The sequence below is a fragment of the Grammomys surdaster genome, unplaced genomic scaffold, assembly GCF_004785775.1.
Source record: "Grammomys surdaster isolate TR1022 unplaced genomic scaffold, NIH_TR_1.0 125561, whole genome shotgun sequence".
Classification (NCBI taxonomy): domain Eukaryota; kingdom Metazoa; phylum Chordata; class Mammalia; order Rodentia; family Muridae; genus Grammomys; species Grammomys surdaster.
In genome coordinates this window covers 1,704,229-1,719,865 of record NW_021620408.1, presented here as the reverse complement: position 1 = coordinate 1,719,865, position 15,637 = coordinate 1,704,229, and the positions used below count along the sequence as shown (strand labels likewise).

Sequence of the window (15,637 nt, the reverse complement as noted above, 5' to 3'; positions counted from 1 at the left end):
GCCAGATACCAAAGGACAGTAAGAGCAGGAAGCTCACCAACTGGGGTCAGGGCAGGAAGAGAGAAGGATAAAATCAGGACTCCATCATATCTGGCCTGACCTGTGCCTGCCTTGTGTGCTTTACTCTACAGAAAGATGCCAGGCCGGGTGCTTTTTATCAGTTCCTTCTCATCTGCTGTTTCAAAATACTAGTCTGGAAAATAATCCTTGCAAGTGCATAGTTGCCAAGTGGAGTCTTGGGAGGGGATTCCTTCCTTCTAGGATAGACCAGTCTCCTAACGCCTTCAGGGTCTAGCACTAATTGACTGAGTCACCACCTATTTTACCCACAAAGCCACAGACCCACAAGTACTGTGCCAGGCCTGGTCAGACAGGTTCTTTGTCTGGTCAGGTGATGTAGCCTCTATGGTTACAGGTCGTGCAGGACTTCAGTGACCCAGCTAAGGAGTGAGAACCACGGCACCAGGGAACCGCTCAAGTGCTTTGTCTATTTTCCCCCGTAGTGAACCTTTCCACAACTGCCTTGACTATACTCGAATATTCTTGGCACTCTTGCACCCAAGAGTAAAACTCAAGTTTATTCCTTGAATGTAAAATCCTTTGATTAAATACTTTATTGCCTTAACACATATCCAGCCAACATCTCTCAAGACTGAAATAACAAGAATAAAGGTCACCAATGTCTCATGATGGCTCAGGATATGATAAAGGCATCTTCCTTGACTAATAAATGGGACAATGGGTCTCAAGGAACACAGTGGTTAAGAACAAGGTCATATGCCAAGTGGTGGGACATGAAACCCAGGGCTCTGTAACCCTCTGCCTCCCAGCCTCTTTGATGGAACGTTGCTACCACTACATGACACAGGGGGATGGAAGCCTGGGGAGGCTCTCCATAGAAGTGTGGGTTCTCTACAACTGCCCAGGGAAAGAGAAGAGGCAAGAACCACCCAGAATCTTGTCTCTGGGAGGGGTCTTTTCAATCAGATGCAACCAGCCACCCCTACACATAGCCGTGTGCTGGCTGCTCTGAGGAGACACAGCCTGGTAAGGGCTATGGAGTACCCTTCCACGAACAGAGGAAGCAGCACCATGAAGACTGTCTTGAAGGTGATGCTACACACTTTCATTCTAAGGTGATGAAACTAGAGGGACCTGGACAGGCTTACACACAAAAACAGAGCAGAAGACCTGGGGTCCTTGAAGGAGCATAGCAGGATTTTAGTCCTTTAAGTCCACTCTGGACCCTAGTATTTGGTTCCCATTCCTAGATTCCCAAAGGGAGACGGCCTTCTACCTGGAGCTTCCATCATGGCTTGGCTTTACCTACCAGGATGGATAATGCTGTTTTTGACCTCCTGCACTCTCCCAGTCCTGGTGCTAACCTCACCACTGCCACTTCTCAGCCCTCTCTCCTCATTCCCAGTGATCTAGACAGGCTGCTGCTCCTGCTGCTTCCCCAGCTCACACAAACACTGCTCCCCAAGCAGTGAGTCCCCCCTCACATGCTGCTTACTGTGATGGCTCCTCATCAGCTCCCAGCTGCTTGGAGCCTGCTAGCAGCTAATTCAACTTTAAATTCCCCCGTAGTGCCCCACAATGGTCAGTGCCTCAGATTTAAACAGACTGACTTCTTTCTCTGCTCTGTGGGGTCTTAAGGGTGATACTAGTGATACTAGTGGTCCTTCACTTTACTCTGCAGCTCAGGCTCTTTATCTGTGACCAGAGATGTGTGAAAAGCAACATCTCATTTATTACCTCAGTGCTCAAATACCTGCACTCGACCTTCAGGTCTGCAAGTCAATCTTCCCAGGTCTGCATCAGCTCTTTCCTGAGACTCTCAGAACACCTGCCATAGTGCCTAGTCCTGGATCTTGGGGAGAACTTAAGCAATAAATATTATCCCCTTTCTCTTTAACCTGGAGGACACTGCAAGGGCAGAAACTGTCCACTGTGGACCCAGGGTCTCACCACACATGAGATTCTAACAAAATAAAAAAAGACTATTCGTGCACCCTCCTGAGCCGGCCTCTGGACCATGCCCTCCAGGACCTCAGTCTCTTGGAAGAACTCTGACATAGCTCAGCAACAGTCCTCTCAAAGGATGATTGATAGGTTCTAGACAAACCACCAGCAGAGAGAGGAAGAAACCAAGGGAAGCCGACACAGGCAGTGTCTGGGCTCACATGGTACACGGATCAAAGCACACAGCACATGCAGGCGGCTCCCTAAGTGTCCCACCATCACCTCAGTTCAGCCCCCTTCCTCAACTGGGCTCCACAAGAGCCTAGGAGTCTGGCAGAAGACTTCCAGATCATTGTGGTTAGGAAAACTACTTGTTCTAGAGATCATGTTTGTCCTTTCATGAAACTGATAGCTGGAGCAGGATACCTTCTCACAGAGCCACGGTAACAACCTGCAGGGAGTGTGAGGCTCAGGAAGGCCTAGTGGCCTTCTGCACAGGAAGCATCTTCTTGTTTTTCTGAATGGTACTTCAGGGGGAGGGACAGCATTCTAGGAAAGGTGGGAAGCCCTGTGGGCAGAATGAACTCTGAGGTGACAGATACCCTTCAAGGGTTGGGCTACCAGCACCCTACTGAAAGGGCCACAGTCTTGGCCTCACTTGGGATCCAGGTTCTCCACAGGAAAGGGACACAAAAGCCTCTGTTTGTTCTCAGAACCTGCAATGGTCTATTTTGCTAAGTCTCCCCACTAGGCTAGAATCATAAGGTCTTAAAGAGTGTCAGGCCTGCTTTTCCTGGCATTTCCAGCAAATCTTGAACAATTCTCTGTGCTTGTTGAACACACTTGCTTTTCCCTATGCCCAGCTTCTCAGCTTGTCAAGCTCTGTAGAACCCCCAGCAGCTAGATTCACAACAAAGACCAGAAGAAGCAAGAATACCCCTGAAGTGGACAGAAAAGACACCCTGAGAATGGTTACTGCAAGTTTTCAAAGAAAATCCCTCTAAAATAGATAAATGTTTGGTAATTTCATTTTTGTTTAGATAAGGTCTTACTCTGTAGCTCAGGCTGCCCCAGAACTCAGAGGAATCCTCCTGCCTCAGCCTCCCAGGTGCTGCAATTATAGGTATGAACGGATTACATACAGATTACAGTTGTCTCTTTGCAAAGTTATAATGAAGAGGAAACCATGGGTCAGCAATGCCAGGAATGCAAAAAAGTCAGAAAAATGTAAAAAAAGAGCAGGAGCAATCCACATAGCTTTCCCACAATAAAGGAATACATCTGGGGAGGTCACTTGAACTTCCCTGAAGTCACCAAATCTACCTCAAACATGACCTCAGCTGCCCTAATAGCTCCTGCTGCTCAGGCTGTGCCCCTGCTGCTTTCTGAGAGACTTGGAGGTGGATGCCCACACAGGGCGCTGACATGCTGCCCCAACCGAGTGTCCCAGGTCATACTCATAGTACCATGTGCACATCCACAGCAAGGGACAGTACCCTCTTGTGCTTCTAAGTCGTCACCTAAGATGTGCTGGGTGGATGGCGAACCTTGAAACGCCATCAGGAGCTTCACTCATTTTTACTTCAAAAGCAGGGTCATAAAAATCCGTGACGATTAGAGCCCCAGCTGTCCTAAGTTGTTTATCAAGGAAACCATTCCTCAAGTCCTATAGAGCAAACAAGTGTAGGCAGGAAGCCATGGGAGCTGAGAAGTGCAAAGGTCTCATCTCTGAAAACTTCCAGACTCCCTCCTGTTTACCACCTGGATTGCCTTCTCCTCCCCTCCCCCAGTTCCAGCATCTCTTCTCCAGAGAACAGATCAGATTTTCCAGATTTACTCTGGTGCCAAGGACTCAGCGCTGTCTGCTTCACCCTGCCCCCACCAACTCAGAAATCCAACACCATGACCCAAATGGACCACAGCCACAGAACACCACAAAGGAAAGTTTATAAAGCTTTATTAAACATTTCAAACAGCTGTGGAATGAACACACCAGAAATCAAAGCTTCACAATAGCAGTCTGAGTGTTTCACAGGTGTGGCCTCCAAGTCCCACTCCCCAGATGTCTGCTTCCAGCTTTGCCCTGTGCCTGCCCCACCAATGCCACTGCCACAGGAGAGAGAGGGAGAGACATTTCTGACTGGAAGGACAACCATGCTGATCCCAGGTTGGCAGGGGCCAGGAGAAAGTCTCACTTGCAAACACTTGTTTCTGAAGCTCAGAGAGAAGCAAACATGTACAAAGTCACCAAGTGCTCTTCCTGTGTATTCTTCATAGTGTACAGTCTACATGCGCAGGAATGAAGAGGCTTCTGGTGGGAGGATGATGGTGTTGCTCCCCTGGGTTTTGTCTGAACCTCCTTGCGAGTCAACTTTGCTGGTCACTCTGCAATCCCCATGCTGAGTAAAAACTGCAGGAGGACCTACTACAGCTAGCTACTAAACCTCAGAATCACGCTCAGTAAAGCTTTTTCAAAAGGAATATACACATGTATTTGTATGTAAATACACATACTCTCACACACACACACACACACACACTCATATGTACATCCACGCTGACACAAGTGCACACACACATACAGTGCACATCATAAAATATCCAAACACCTATCAAGGGAACCATGGCTGCTATGAAACATGTAATACTTTCCCATTCCCTCAGCCAGGGACCACTGGGTCTACGAGAATCCTGCACATCTCCCTCCTGAAGAGCATGCACTGGAGACAGGAGGCAGTCCCTTTAGGCTGGCTGAGAAAGGCAGGAGGAAGAGCAAAGGGAGAGAGAGGCTGGGCTGGAAGGCAAGAGCCCACATACCCAGGCCAAAGAGCAATGTCTCCCCATTGCTTCTTTCTTAAAAATGAGGCAGCGAAAATACTGGAGGTCTGTGGACACCGAGCAGTTGAGACATGATTCCATCTCACCTTCTCAATAGGGAACGAAGGATGAAAAAGCGAGGCTCTCGGGCGTCAGCAATCTCTTCAAATTTGAGATAAGTGCAAAAACAAGCCCTGTCTTGGACAGGTGCTCCCCCCAAAAGGAAAGGGGTGGGAGAGAACCAAGGGAAAACCAGGCAAAGGGACTGAGGAGGGTATGAGGAAGATCTTGAGGAGGAAGGGTTATGGAGGTGACAATGAGACTACACTGTATCCACCCAGGTCACACCAAGGGTAGTTGTTCAGGATAGGTATAGACTCCCCAGATCAATGAGCAAAGGGGTGGGCCAATCCATCAGCCGGGACCCAGATGGTGACAGAACATACAACCATAAGACCACCCACGACTACAGGACTCTACAATAGAAGCACCGGTCAGTGCCATTATTCACATTATAAGGATAAAACATCACAGGCCAAAAGGCTCCATTAGGAATGTGGTACCCGCAGGGCTGCGGGATGTGAAACTCCAACGCTTTATGACCTATGTCAATGCCTCCCCTCCCGTCTTCTGCTTCCTTGGCAAGCTATCTCAGCAGACGTTAGGTGCCCACAACACCAGGGTCATGGGCTGATTCCGGAAGTGGGGAATCGGAGCAGTGGTACAGGAAACAATTTCCCCAGCAGCTATAGCAGATGAGAAAGAGGGCTGCCAGGAAAACCAAGGCACATATTGTGCAAGGTTTCCGTTCCAGGAGGAAGCTGAGCAGGTAGAAGCCCATGAACATGGAGTGGCTGAACCACAGAGCGGGGTTGAGGGGCTTGGGGATGAGGAGGACGGGCAGCAGCCACTGGAGGCAATACATGATCTCTGCCGGGCAGGGCCTTCACCAAGGCTGCCAGACACCGCTGCAGGAACCGACCTAATGGGAGCCAGCAGGCACAGGTGGCTGCCCTCCGTTTTCTTCGACTCTCTCTCCAGGAGCTGAGCCGCTGTGCTCTCTGGCTGTCAGCCCGGGATCACCAAGGCAGCAGGGATCCTGAAGAGAAAAGTCAACACAACAGACAAAGAACAGACAGACAGAAAGACACACACAAAAAAACAAAAAACAACAAACAAAACAAAGAAACAAAAAAACAGGAACAAATTGTATACTTATTTGGGAAAATGGATCATGGTTAACAACAGCAAATGTGAATGCCCTTTCCTCCCTGCCCACCCATGAGTCTACTCCTACCCAAATGATTACTTTAAGATAGCCTCCTGGGGTTTGTCTTCCCTGGGCTTCTACTGGGGATCCCAGGAGGGCACGGTCCCCACAGTAGGCTGGCTTTGCCTGGGCCCTGCCCAGCAGAGATCATGTATCGCCTCCTGGGGCTGCAGCCCGTCCTCAAAGGCCCCAGACCTCACAACACCGCCCTGTGGCTGCCACAGGACACAATGGCTGGCTCTTGTGCCCCCGTGTGGTAAGGAAGGGCTCTGGATCCAGGCTCACATCTGCAGCTCCAGAGTGTGGTAGTGTGTCAAGTTGACAGCAGTATCTGTACCCTGCTGACCAGGAGAAGCTAGGCAGTGGATTCTCAGAGCCTGGCAAGCTATGGGAAGACACAGTAGAAAGCAGCCTGGACCATGTTTGCTTTTTGCAAATAGTTCAGCATAATTTATCCCAAACCAGCCATCTTCTTTGAAAAATCTATTTAAAAAAAAGAAAGAAAGAAAACCAAAACCACAATACCTAACTAACTTGGACCCTTAAACCTCCATCTTTTACTGACATTGACAGAAACGGGTTTCTGTAAGTATTTAATCAAAATTAATATCCTATCAAAATAGGGCAAATATCATTTGGCCTCTGTGCCAGGGAGCTGGCTGGAGAGATACTTTCTCCAGCCACTGGGACTGTGGGGATCCTCTACCTGCAAACAGCAATTTGGTCTTTCCACCCTTACCGGGATCTAAATGACCTGACTAACAGAAAGACACTACCTTTAGTTTGAAACTAGGAGACAGTAGCCATAACCCTTCGCGGCTGTAGCAAAATCCTATTTTGTGCTCCAGCCGCATAGCGAACTGGCACAAAGGCTCACTCTGGCTCAGGCAGACCTACCAGGGATTGGGAAAGAGGAGCACAAGACTAGCCGCAAATATGGACCACGTCTCCATAAAGCTCGCTCCTTTGGAACACACAAAGCACACCAATCCTTCCTACATCCCTCCCAGAAGAGATACAATTGCTTTAGCTACTAAGAGCAGAGTGCTGGTCCAGCTTGGGACCGAAGCCAACACCACCTGCTGGATAGAGCTGGAAGCTACAGTCAGAAAAGTGGTAATGATCAAAGATCCTCACAAAACAGCTGGCATGGGTTTAAAATCCAAGGAATATTAGGAATGCCGAAAAGGGATATACATTTTGCTTTCTTTCTTTTTATTTTGTTAAAGATTCATTTATTTATTTTATGTGAGTACATTGTTGCTATCTTCAGACACACCAGAAGAGGGCATCGAATCTCATTACAGACGGTTGTGAGCCACCATGTGATTGCCAGGAATTGAACTCAGGACCTTTGGAAAAGCAGTCAGTGCTCTTAACCACTGAGTCATCTCTCCAGCCCTACATTTTGCTTTCTAAGAGACTTCTCTAACTTCGGTTGCCATTCATATGAAAGGTGTATTTTGGCGCGCATGCGCACTTAGGTGGCAGGAGGGTACTTAAGGCGCGGCCACCAGAGCTGCAGCATTGCGCCCAGCAGCAGATTCCGAGACCAAACGGCGAACCCTTGTTCTCCACCACCCACCCACTTTCGGAACCATGGCCGCAGTGGCAGCAGCCTCGGCAGAACTGCTCATCATCGGCTGGTACATCTTCCGCGTGCTGCTGCAGGTGGGTATATACCCGGGCTCTGGGTGGGAGAGGGCACCCGAAACCCGTCCCGGGACCCCTTAATCCATATCGCGATTGCAGCCCCTACCCAACCCTATCGATCCCTGTGTACCAAAGTGCCGCGGTGGTACTATTTGTCCCCGCCCGTCCTCGTGCCCACATCCTCACACAGACCCTGTCCCCTGTGCACCCGCGCCCAGCCGGGAACAAAGACTCAGGGGTGCGGCGGCTGCGGACGATCAGGACCAGCGCGGTAAGAAACACCCGCTATTGCTCGATCCCAGGAGGGAGGCGGGGCACGTGTGTGCTGTGAGACTTTACAGCTCACCCAACAGAAAATTTTCACTTAAAAAATTGCGCAATGCGGGAAATTTTCTTTAAAATACACTATACAGACACACATAACACTTGAGTGGATGAGAAAGAAGTCAGAAAATGGCACTCCTCAGGAAAAAAAAATAACAAAAAGAATCTCAATAAATAAGAAGGGAAAGTAAAGGGGAGGAAATAGAGAAAACGCACATTGTAGGAAAAATGCCAGACAAAGGCACTTACTAGGAGAAAAATGGATTAGATAAACGAGCACTGGAAAAGAAACAAAAAAACGGGCGAAAAAAACCAGAATTGGAAACACTTTGAATAAAACAACAGAGGAAAATGCCCTTTGCAGGACAAAAATGGAAGGGGAAAGAACACTTCGTAAATAAAAAAAAAGAAAAAAAAAGAAAAAAAAGAAAAAGGAAAAAAGAAAAGAGAAAAGGAAAATAAAAGAAAAAAGAGGGCAAATCATTTTATGAAAAAGAGAGCACGCTCACATTCGCAAAAGTGCTTCTCTTAAAATCAATCTGGAGGAAAACGTTTTGTGCATAAAGCTATCTACCCTGAGAGCTCCCTTTGCAGGAATCCTGCTGAAGGAATGAATCCTTTGCCAAAGGAATCGCGTATTTCCTTCAAGGTGTTCTTGGAATGCTGCATGTACTGGGTAGGATTCACTTTTCGAAATCCTCCAGGGACACAGCCCATTGCGAGAAGTGAGGTATACTTAAGTTGTGGGTCCAATCAGCTTGCAGCCATGCAGCTCTCAGCAAAGCTGCAGCTGCCCTGACTGGTGGACAAGCTGTGCCTCTCTGGCCCCTCCAGGCTCTGCAGGACAGGCAGGAGGGGCTGGGGGCGGGGCCGTCCGGGCACACAGGAGAAGCAGCAAGCACCAGGAGCAGCAATAGCACACTGGGTCCTGGGTACTTCTCTCAGGGTGGGTCCTGGGTCTCTCACCGCAGGTGTTCAGGTACTCCCTGCAGAAGCTGGCGCACACTGTGTCCCGGACCGGGCGGCAGGTGGTAGGGGAACAAAGGCAGCGAGCCCCCAACTGAGGCCCCAGCTCCCTGCGCTGGGCGGCCGCGTCATCAGGTGCTCCTGTGCTTCTGGACCAGCATGGGAGCCAGTGCCGCACAGGAATATGGGGTCCCCTGTGCTCCCTCATCAGAGGAGCACTTGCCAAGGTCAGTGAGGGGCCGTTAGGCTCTCGGAAAAGCAGCATCGACAATGACAAAGATATCAGTTCCCTTCCTGGCCCCTTTGCCCCTGTCCCACTACCGGTGTGTGGAAGAGGAGGGGGTATAGGGGAGCAACCCTTAAGATATGGGCATAGGCACCACATTCTGATCTGGATCAAGTAGGAACAGCACCATCTCAGCCACACAAGATCCTACCACGGAGATCCAACACCCCATCAACAAGCAGAATGGACATTCTGACAACACCAGCTGAAGCCCCGAATCTTGGTGCAGAAGAGAAAGCATCAACTGTGTGCAGCATAGGGGGAGTGGAGGGCGTGGGTGGTGGATGAGAACGGTTAAGAAAACTAGTGGGGCCCTCTTGCTGTCCCTTGCCTATGGCATGCATATTCCTGACTTGCTCCCTCATTCCCCCTTTCCCCTGCCTTCCAAAGCCCTCCCCAAAATGTGTCAGTTGATTCTGACCTATTCAACCAGTAATTGAATCCCACCTTTACCAAAACACTGTCTCCAATTCCTGGCCCTTCCCTGATCTTGCTTATCCCTGGTCTCATGCAGCAGTTGTGGTCAATATGGTGGTAGTCGCTAATTGTACTGGTTTAAGTGTGCATTAGTTGTGTCTCCCCAGCTAGATTGTAAGCTCCTGGAGACAGGGACCACCTCCACAAAAAATAAAAAGACGGACCTCTTCTGTCTTGTAGAGTGTCCTAGGACCCTGCAGGGCAGTTGAGGTGCACCAAAGTTTTTTGTGGCTTTTTTTTTTTTTTTTTTGCGATAGCATCACATATCTCTAAAGCTGGGTAATGTACCCATTGTGGAGGGTCTCATCACTTGGAAAAGGGAGGAGAGGAGGGGGACAAGAAGAGAAGAATGAACTGAGGTTCTCATATCTGCCTCATTTAAATCTATCCTGAGATAAAGGACTATTTCTCATCCCCAATGAAAAGAGTGGTATTCATCTGTCCCAGAATGAGGGACATTTCTCCTTCCCCATGATGACAGGTGCATTTATTTGGTGGTGCTGAGATAAGGCACCATGGCAGGTTATCTACCTGGGAAGGATGGAGAGAAAGTAACTAGGACTGGCCCTCTAAATGGAATACTAAGGATCATGAGGGCTAATTTAAGAATATAAAGCCATACCACAGATCTCCACCCAGGAGTCCAAGGAAATGAATGCTGGGCAGCAAGAGGTGGTACAGCTGGGACAATGAGCATGAGAAGTGGCTCAGCCCCTTCTCCACTGTTTAAATGTTCCAGGCCCCAGGATCACACTAAGGCTGGCCATCCTGCCTGGCTTTTCCAACCCCATCTCTTAATTTTCTTAGTTCATCCTTAAGGGCCTTATCAGGTCGATAGCTTGCCCTTTCCCCTACCATTGCCTCAGGGAGGGTGGGCTAGCCCTTTAGTCCCCTTTCTTGGTTAGCCAGGGCTAGTCTTACAAGTGTCAGTTGACTGCCTCACCAAATGGTCCTGCCACCTGTTAAGCCTCATTTCTGGCTTCATCCATCCCTGTCTCTGCACACCTGCTCCCATCCCAATACTAAAGGAATGAGTTGGAAGGCCATCAGTCTCTCTTGCTATTTCCTGGAACTTCTTAGCCCTGGTTGTCACACCACAAACACTCAGGTGCACAAAGTACCTCAAAACTCTTGAAACTTGACCTTGCAGATCCCCCCAAAAAACCTCATTTTCAAACCGATCACTGGCACCTCTGAAGATACTTATAATTTCATTCAGCACCAGGGAATTATGGGGGAAAGTAGCACAGAATTTGGTGTGGCCTTGGCTTTTCTACTCATCAAATCACCTTAGGCTACCCAGCCAGGTTGCTTTTAGTTCCCCACTAAGGTCCAGATGAGCCCCATACACATGAGCGCCAGGATCCCGCAGGACTTGGATGTGACATGCATTCTAAGGCTTGGTCTTCCTCAGCAGGGTACATATAGCTGCTGGTAAGGCTTGAAGTTAGGTTGGGTCCTTTGTTCCATAGTCACTCATCTGCAGTCAGTGGCTACTTCCTTAATGGTAGAAATTTCTGTGGTTAGCCATACTAAATTCATTGAACCTTGAGTACATATCAACGCAGGTTCCAAATGAAGGGTGACTCTCCCTTTTATATCTATCTGTAGAGTAACTGAATTGGAGATTTGGAGTGGGGGGCCCGATGCCATTCTATTGTTCCATATGTTCTAACGTTAGCCCAAATTAGATGGCAGCTGAGTACACAAAGGCAAAACAGGGAGGAAGGAGTCTGGTTACTCTGGATATAGCATATCTTGTCCCCCCATCTCCCAAGCTAGGAAGCTACTGGTAACCCCAGGGCTTTCCAGATGATCTTGGTAAAACTTTATTCTTCCATCGATCATCCAGCAGTGATGAGTGCAGGTGGAGACTTGAAGGCAAGGTGTGCCCTGGTGAGCCTGAGAATGTGACATGTCCACTATCCACTTTCTTCTCACACTCCTCACCCTTCTGTCCTGACAGCAAACTACACCCTCCAGAGAAGGTAGTAACATGTTCACATCCATTCTTTGTGTAAAACCTGCAAACCTGATCCAAACATACCTATTTATAAAATGCTTCCACAAGCTATATATTAAAAGTTTATTCTCACATAAAGCAATGGGATATGTTTTCATTGCAAAATCCTTAGTACACAGAGCTAAATATCTTTTTCCTAAAGAGGTTGCTAACTCCAAAGAGGAGGAAAGGCAGAGCAGGTAGGTTGTGAGGGAAGTGGAATAGCTTTATGGGAATCTAGCAACATGTGAGACTCCAGGCACTAATGCTAGAGAAGGCTGTGTCTTGGCCTGAGCAGTTCAAGTTCAGTAGGGCGAGGTTGCTAAGTACCAGAACTTTTAGAGATGTGGGCTCTAGGGGACTTTTATGTCTATCTGAATTGTGACTGAAATGTATTTGAGGGACAGGACAGGGATTAAGATTTTTGGCTTTGACTCTGGGGCTGGCCAAAGATAGATTAATCACACAGAGGCTTTGAAGGAAGCAGGCTGGCTGCTGGCTACTTACTAGGTATCTACTTTCAAACTTGGATCACTTCAGGAGCCAACACCCCAAAGGGAGACTCTGAGCTGGCAGTTAATCTTCCCCAGGAGATTTAAATGTGTACACATAGACACAATACTAGTTTACCAAAGACTTTTTTCAGTTGACTACTGACTTCTTCCATATGCCAGAGACATGTTTGCCACATCTTCTCTGGAAAGATCCTGTCCTCTCGGCCCCTCCCTCCACAGGGTTCAAACCATAGCAGGATACAAATTCCTGAACATTCCCAGAGCAGAGCAGGAAGACAGAGGAAGGCAATACATGGCTCTTGGTAGATCACACAGTGACAAGTTTGAATGGAATGCAAGTGTTTCAAAGAGAACAAGAAAAGAGGGCAGCCTGACGCTCATTCCCCTTAGAAATAATAGGTAATAAGTTAAACTGTTTCAGCAGTTAACTTCAAGATGACCATTTTCAGATAGAGAATTGATCTGGTTCCTGGAAACTGACCAAGGTTCCAGAAATTCAATCTTTAAACAGGAACTCTTGGCATTAATGAAGTTTGACTCGAAAGAAACAAGCAAGCTCGGCCTAGCACTTGCCATGGGCACATACAATGGAACTTTTTGGGGTCCTGGCTTTGGTGTTGCAGTTCAGATGGCTGACAGGATGGTTGGACCATGTCAGGCAGGGCAGAGAAGCTGTCCCCAATGCATCAGTTTCCTGAAAGGGACAAAGAAGATCGGAACCTATAAACAGACATAGCCTATAAACTAGAACAGGCCCCAGTTTCCCATGTAAAAAAGAGACATGAGACCTAGAAAGAAGCTAAAGATGGTTTGTCAGGAGGAAAGAAAAATCGACTGTCCCCATCCCCCATCATTCTTCCTTTCCAGGCCAAGGCGAGTGTGACAGGCCCTCCCCTCCGTTGCTTCTGCTGCCCTTGAGGGCCACTCCCCACACACTGGAGAGGAACCGTTGTCCAGACTCAAAGAAAAGTTGGTGGGAGTGAGAAGCACAAGGGACCCGAAGTGGATGGTCCTCTATCACTCCAGACACAAAAGAGAGCGTTCGGGGCCCACTTCTACCTTCTCCCCACACTTCTTCGGATAGGGGGAAAAAGAAAAAGAGATCGAGAGAGAGAGAGAAAGAGAGACTGAAGTGTCGAGGAAAGAGTGTCCGGCCTCCCAGAAGCTGAGCCCCTTACCAAGGTCCTGAACAGAGGAGGTGGTGGTCGCGCTCGCCCCTCCCAGCCCCGTCCCGGGAGCGCGCTGACCTTGGAGGCCAGAGTGACAGCTAGGAATCCCAGAACCGACCCAAGGGGCAGGAAGGGACCCCCCAAGGCCCAGGTTGGGGCGAAAAGGGGAAGTCTCCTGACGCCAGACAAGGGTGCGCCCGCCCCCGGCCGCGCGGAAAGCCCGGGCGAGAGGCCAAGCGGCGCCTAAGGTGACCCCGGAGGGCTAACATGGCGGCGCGGCCGCGCCGAGCGCCTCTCACCCTGCCCAGGCGGGCGACGCCACCATACCTGCGAGCCCCGCCATGGCACTGCCGCCACTGTCGCCGTCGCTGCCACTGCCTGCCTCCACCTTAGCTCGCCACCGACGCCGCAGGAGCTGGGGAGACGCCCCCTTCGTCTTCTAGTGGAGCGGCCCAAGGACCTCCCCCCCCCCCCCGAGCAAAATCGGGCTGTCCTCTGCGGACGCCTGACAAACTGGCTCAAAGCGAGGCTACTCTCAGGCACTCTTCCTTCAGTATCCGCCACAAAATTTCCCTTCTGAACTTTTTATAGACTTGAATAAAATTATGGGGCGCTGAGGTCTTCAAATCCGTGGAATATTTGGTCAGGCGCAGTTTGGGCAGCCCCGAACCTCTGGCCCAAGGTCCCCTTCATGTATATGCAGCAGATTGTGATCCTTACTCTTTGAGAGCTCCCTGGGCAAGCGTGGTTTAGTTACGCTGAAGAGCCTGGTTCCCCGAAAGCTCTAGGACCTTAGGGTTTGTGCACTCTGAGCAAACTTCTCGTGGCTCAGATCTGGCCCTTTCAACCTTGGACTAAGCACGTACTTCCTTCTGGATTATGAAACGGCTTTGCCTCAGGCGTGTTAAAGTCTAGATGAGTCAGTGTGGTCACTTACTAGCTTATTAGCCACGTTCCTGAGCTCATACTGTGCGCAAGCGCAGTGCTAGAGGCTAAGAAGGTAGAGTTCGACTCCTGACCCCAATTTTCTCAGTCAAGAGGTGAGAGTGAGTGTTGGGGACAGGAGAGACTACCACCCAGTAATCACTTTTAGCCGTACCAGTACGTGATTCGTAATTAGGCATCCTGGAAGGCACTTAAGAGAAGAAATGAGTAAAACTCTGATGTCTGGAGTGGGCGAGGGTTGGGGCCTTCTTGGGCACATTGAGTTTGTGCATTGTGAGAGTGAAGGGGTCTTGTTCCAGACGTGGAGGTGACAACCCTGAGGGTGGGAGGTGAACAAGGAATATGACAGGTACTTTGGTTATGAGTTTGGAGTTTTGTCTTGAGAGGCATGGGAAGCTATGTTCTTCAGGGCAATGAAAAGAAATCAAATCTGGGTCTCTTCAAGGCCATTGACTTTCAGGGTTAGAAAACATGGAGGTGAGGTTCGGGATGGGAAACCAGCTAAGCAACCGGAACATCTTTCCAGACACAGTCACGGTGACTCAGACAGGTAGTGACTAAGGGAGTTAGAAGAGATCATATCAAACTGGATTCAGGAAGCACACGTGGAGATACAGGCATTGACACCTGAGCTGTGGTCGTAGGGATGAAGAAGAGGTGAAGAGCTCTTGGCCAGGCTGCGAGGGACAGAAGTCGTAGCGGAAATGCCTGGACACCCTGTGGGTGGAGAGAGTGGAACCGTATAAGGGCTGGTGGGCCTTCCTCAGCACATGGGTCTTGATGTTATCCAGAAGCCAAGGGGATCCTAGGAGGGAAGGAAAGTGGGCAATGGTGATCCAGGGAGGGGCCAGGGAAGGAGCTGAAGAAATGGAACGCAGTGAACAGACTGCGGTCCCCACTGCCATAGGCTGGTCCAAAAAGCAGGGCTTCAAACAGGAAAAAAAATGTTCCGAGGAGCTGGCTGCTGCTGACTCCTGTGGGAGACATTGGACACCTTGGATTTGAGAGTGAGATGGCTCTGTAGCCTGTTCTGCATGTTGCCAGTTTCTTTTTTCTTTTTTCCAAACACTAAATTATTGGCTTAAAAAGGAAATGAGAGTGACAGATAAGTGGAGTGGCTTAGTGTCACAGAGAGTGACAGGTAAGTAGAGTGGCTTAGTGTCACAGAGAGTGACAGGTAAGTGGAGTGGCTTAGTGTCACAGAGTGACAGGTAAGTGGAGTGGCTTAGTGTCACAGAGAGTGACAGG

The 15,637-nt window shown here is 49.3% G+C and overlaps 2 protein-coding genes across 2 annotated transcripts; one reads left to right on the top strand and one right to left on the bottom strand.

Moving 5' to 3' along the window:
• Window positions 1-3,905: 3,905 nt before the first annotated feature.
• Window positions 3,906-13,885, bottom strand: Blcap (BLCAP apoptosis inducing factor). Its single transcript, XM_028786577.1, has 2 exons — window positions 13,772-13,885; window positions 3,906-5,881 (listed from the first exon to the last, which is right to left on the bottom strand). Exon 2 carries the CDS (start codon window positions 5,705-5,707, stop codon window positions 5,444-5,446), a length of 264 nt encoding a protein of 87 aa, XP_028642410.1. The 5' UTR covers window positions 5,708-5,881; window positions 13,772-13,885; the 3' UTR covers window positions 3,906-5,443.
• Window positions 7,490-9,230, top strand: Nnat (neuronatin). Its single transcript, XM_028786578.1, is given in 4 exon segments — window positions 7,490-7,723; window positions 7,896-7,950; window positions 7,953-7,976; window positions 9,001-9,230. Coding segments are annotated over 4 exon segments (381 nt in total). The 5' UTR covers window positions 7,490-7,651.
• Window positions 13,886-15,637: the final 1,752 nt, after the last annotated feature.

Bases quoted from the DNA above. Each gene is read 5' to 3' on its own strand.
- Blcap (XM_028786577.1), bottom strand. From the start codon at position 5,707: ATGTATTGCCTCCAGTGGCTGCTGCCCGTCCTCCTCATCCCCAAGCCC.